Genomic DNA, 5,000 nt, shown 5'->3' on the forward strand with positions numbered 1-5,000 from the left:
TCAGCGAGGTACTGACAACTTTGGCCATATCCTACCAGTTATCACCTACACTACTGACAAGCTAACAAGGATAGCACAAGACGAGACCCCCATTACCAAACTTCAGCTTGATGTTCAGGAGAATGGGCGGCTTGGGACCTGTGAGTTCAAAAGCAATATGACCACGACATACAAGTTCTTCGCAAACTTCTGAAGACGTACGTTCAAGATCTTAGGGGAAGAACATTGATTCTGGTTTCAAGGATTCAATGCCAGTGGTCTCTGCATTCGCCATCTTTAACCCAAATGCCATTCCAAACTAGCTGTGAAACATCAGAGTTTTTGAGCTATGAGTCGAAGGAAATGGGCACATCGTCAACCCATTACTTTCCAGGTGACAAAGAAGCTCAACAGCAGTGAAGGTAGAGTGGGAGAAATTAAAGTATGATCTTCTTTTGTGGAAAGAGCAGATTCCTCAGGAACTAGTCAACGTCACCCCGACTGAGTGGAGTCTGAAGAGGCTACTTTCAATGCGCAGAGAATGTGGTCACTTCTATCCCAAGTTGGTGTGGATCGCAGTGGAGGAATTCTTTCTCTTCCTATGTCAAACGCATGGCCCGAGAGGGGAGTTAGTGCTGTGTAAGAGGATAAAGAACAGACTCCGTAGCAGTATTACCAATCAGATGTTGGAGGCACTCCTGCACATCTCTATCAATGGACCACCTGTCAGTGAGGCACAGGAGCTTGTTAAAGAAGCTGTGGAGGCCTGGAGCAAAACAAAGAAACAACGGAAGCTTCCACGACCTACAAATCTAGGTGCTGTTCCTTCTGGAAATATGCAGAGTGAAGTTCAAGCCATTCTTGTAGACTCTGCTGTTGAAACTAATCTTGAGGTTGATGTAAATAACGAAGTTGAAGAAGCAAATGTTCAAGCAGAGGTGGGAAGCTGCTGTTGGTTGAAGCTTTCAAACTTACAGACATCTAAGCGAGTCATGATTCAGACGATTCTGCTTTTGAAAGTGACAGTGAATAATAAGCACTCATGCAGTATTTGAGGGAATTGCACTTGTTCTTAAACAATGCAGACGTTTCGAAATTATAATGTACATGTAGACATTTACCGTATTACAACTTGTATTTAGGTTTGGGGCACAACTTTCAGTTTCTTTTAGTTAACTTATTGAGGCCCTCCCAGGGGTTTTGGGGAACAGGGAACGTGGCTAATTTGATCTGGGAAACAGGGGAACAATGTCAAAATATTTTAGGGACAAGGGAACAAAAATAATTGAAAACAATTTCAGGGATCAAAAATTTGGGAACAAGTTTGAAAGTGATTTGGGGAACAAGGGAACACAAGCAAATATTTAAAGGGAACAAGGACCCCCCCCCCCCCCACCCCTGGGAGGGCCTCATTTATTATGCAAGTAGTGGACCGTCAGTAGTGATGTGTGAATTGCGCAACATGTGTAAATGATGAAGGTTGTTTACTGTTCACATTTAGTAGCAAGCGTTCAGGCGGAGTCTAAAGCTCAGCTCTTAAGCTCCCGCAGTTGTGAATTACATGGCTTCAGATGTTATTAGATATTACTGAGGCACTCGCTTACAAGCACTGTTTAAGTCACTTGTGCATTTTGTGACAATAATAAAATATAACGTGCTTTCACGTTTTTCAAGATTTTACCAAGATGAGGGTAGTGTAAAAGGTTCGTTCAAGGAAAGGTTACGTTTATACAAACGTTGGCCGTGCAGCACTTATATTTCAAACAGAGTTAACCGAATAGAGTGTAATATGAAGTGCTATATTTCTATCCCATATGAACCACGTGAGCGTTAGCCCTACTGATGGAAATGGACCCACACAAGGACAGAGAAAAACTCTGAGCGGGGTGGGAATTGAACCCACGACCTTCGGGTTAGATCTCCGCCGCTCTACCGACGGAGCTACAAGGTCAGACGGGAGCAGGCGGTGGGAACTGAAGACGTTAAAGTCACGGCAATGAAAAGGTTCGTTGCTGTTCAGGATTTATTTGATTCAGGGATTAAACCTGCACTGAAACTACATTGCATTTTGGCCATTTTAAAAATACAATAACCATTCATGCAATAACTCTAAAAAAAAAGTTTCATGGACTTCACGGGTACAACGAGAGAGAAATAAACAGTAAGTGGGGAAATAAAGTTCTCACGTAAGCATTGAAAAAGTGCTTCTCTTTGATGAAATAGTTGACTGTGAGAACTCATTACAAAATAATTTTCTTCAAATTTGTTCAAATTGGTTGACTTCTAGGAACAACAAAGCAAACTAAAAATAGACCTCAAAATGCAGGAAAATGCGTCTGCGAGAGTCTAGAATTTCAAAATTTCCCGGACCCCCCTAATTGAAACTCCTGATGAGCGCAAGAATAAGTGGAGAACTGAAAGAATCAAAGGATCTAAATATAATCACATTATTTCGATATCTTTATTGACTTCAGAATCAAGAGTTCCTGTAAACACAATTTTATAAATCTCACGTAAACGCAACAGAGGTGAAACCAAAGCAAACGAAAGTCTGGTCAAAATCTGACCGCGTCTGTGAAAAACCTAGGTAATAGCAAGGCTTTCTCTTACGGTAAATGATCTAGGTCAAAACACAGATTCGATCTCCGGAAGAAACCCGGCAAATACACAAATAGTTTCGAGTAACGAATACTTTTGCAAAATTATGGGTACTATTGCCGCCGAAAATAAATACGCTTTCTTGGGCGGTCGAGATTTTTTCGGCGTTTCAATCGAAATAACTACATGGGGTTTGCCAGAAAATCACAATGAATGATTGTCGTCACACTCAATTGGCTTAGCTTCATGGTTGTACCGTGAAAACAATGAGAAAGGAATGTGGTTCCAATGTGAGCAGCCGTTTCTTTTGGGTGGAGCGTTACGTGACATCCCGAAAGACGGGCTGCGAAGGAAAGTACATTTGATGTTGTTTTCGGTCGTTGTTAGAGCCTTAAAGTGTTCAGTTTTTCTGTCATGTAATCTTCGTTTAATCTTTCCAATGTAGAAATCGTCACAATCGCAGCAGCTTGCTGTCTCTAAGAATTAAATAATTACATCACTTTGCGTGACACAGCTCCTTTAATTAAAGAAGATCGGATTGACCCGGGAAGTTACGATGAAAGAAATGTAAAGAGATTTGAAAATGGACTTTCCCCACACCCTAAAACCCAGTGACAGATATGCGCAATGGAATTCTCACTTTCATATCTAAGGGAAGTCTGGGGAAGTCATAAAAACACGCTTTGGAATGCATGGTTTCCGGTTCATTTTCCCATGTGATTCACAAATTTCACTTTGACTCTGAACCAGACTCCTTGGATAAATTGAAAGGAAGGAATGTGAAGCCAGAATGGCTGCCACTTCACGTTCGGGAATGCTAGAAATTTTCTCCAAAGATGGCTGGAAACGGGTGTTAGCCACCCTTGATGACGACGTTTTAACTCTTAATCTTGAAGATAACTCTTTAGTGAATGGTCAACCGCCCTCTCCGAGCCCTCCGCGCTCGCCAGAAGCGAACGACCATGTTGAACCACCACAGACCGTCGCGGATCAAATCCGCATAGTGCGAGTTATAAAACAAGAAGTGGGAGGTTTGGGGATCAGCATCAAGGGCGGGAAGGAAAACAAGATGCCTATACTTATTTCCAAAATTTTCAAAGGTCTAGCGGCAGATCAAACGGAGAGCTTGTATATAGGAGACGCGATTTTGGCAGTCAACGGAGAAGACCTCCGCAACGCTACACACGACGAAGCTGTTAGGGCCCTGAAACGTGCCGGCAAAGAAGTTGATTTGACCGTTAAATATGTTAAAGAAGTGACGCCTTATTTTCACCGTACAGCTGAATTAAACGCAAGTACAGCTACTAATGCTCGTGTTAACGGTGAGGGGCAAGGAGGATCCGAAACTAAGGGAAATTGCATTGAGGTGAAGAAAATCCCGCTGAAGCTTTGCTTCGTGACAAAACATGTATCCCCTAAAGTTGAAAATCCTGGAAGAACTTTCGAACTTTATAATCCCGACGGCAGATCGGCTTGTATTTTAAGAGGGAAGGATCCATCTGCAGCTAATCAATGGTTTACAGATATCCACACAAACATAACACGGCTCATTGCCCCAGGTATGTTGTATGTATGTCAAAGATAATATGCCAATTTTACTTGTTGAATAATTATCTGTACATGTCTGCGACTCAGTTCGTAAGGGAGTTGAAATATTAGTCACGTTTCACCTGGGAAATAAACCACATTTTTTCAACTTGTGTGATTGTTAACAATTATGCAAAAAATTAGGCTGTGTTTAGCAACATTTTAAGTGCATAGCATATTTAATTAAAACACGTGTGTGTGTGATTTTCGTGCTCAAGTCATTTTGAAATTCTAATTCGTTTTAAATTTCAGTAAATTGTCAAGCCGACAAATATTGGCTGTAAAATGATTCGAGTTATTCCATCGAATTAAGCTCTTTCCGCTTTCGTCTTTGGATTTCCAATTGAATATCAACCGAACAGCTGTGATAGATGTTCAAATTTTGCTTTGTTGTAGTTGTGAGTGGTTGCATTGTTTACGAATTGTTTCTCTGTCGGTGAGTAAATTCCCTTAGCGTAAACAGTCGAAACATTTCTGTTAGAATTGAAGGCTCGTTTACTGAAGAAAGTAAAAAATTCGAAAACGCAGCTTCTGACACTGGATGCAGTATTAATTTTTAATCCGATTCGTATAATTTGAGAAGACTGGTCCGCATTTGCACGCAAATTTAAGAAAACATCGTCAACATTCTCAATGCGATATCTCATCAATTATTCAAATAAAATGACAATTCAAATGTAATGCCAGTAGAAATTGTTTATTTAGTTTTTGTGAAGACGTGTACTACATGATTGATCTGGGATTAAAAAGACTAAAATATGTAATTCTAAAGAACAATAGAAATAGTTTGACAAAAAGAGCCTCTCTGGAAACAATTCTGCTGGATTTTGGCATTA

General features: G+C 40.7%; 1 protein-coding gene and 1 pseudogene across 1 annotated transcript in view; both read left to right on the forward strand.

Annotated features, from left to right (window-relative positions):
• LOC138013149 (E3 SUMO-protein ligase KIAA1586-like) overlaps positions 1–193 on the forward strand; it is a 4,812-nt pseudogene extending 4,619 nt beyond the window's left edge.
• A 3,098-nt stretch (positions 194–3,291) lies between these two features.
• Positions 3,292–5,000, forward strand: part of LOC137996905 (beta-2-syntrophin-like) — an 18,691-nt gene continuing 16,982 nt past the window's right edge. The window contains exon 1 of the mRNA XM_068842547.1: positions 3,292–4,136. Within this exon, the coding sequence (XP_068698648.1) occupies positions 3,368–4,136 (769 nt within the window). The 5' untranslated portion in view covers positions 3,292–3,367. The remainder of the gene's footprint in view (positions 4,137–5,000) is intronic.

The sequence above is a fragment of the Montipora foliosa genome, chromosome 1, assembly GCF_036669935.1.
Source record: "Montipora foliosa isolate CH-2021 chromosome 1, ASM3666993v2, whole genome shotgun sequence".
NCBI classification, from domain to species: domain Eukaryota; kingdom Metazoa; phylum Cnidaria; class Anthozoa; order Scleractinia; family Acroporidae; genus Montipora; species Montipora foliosa.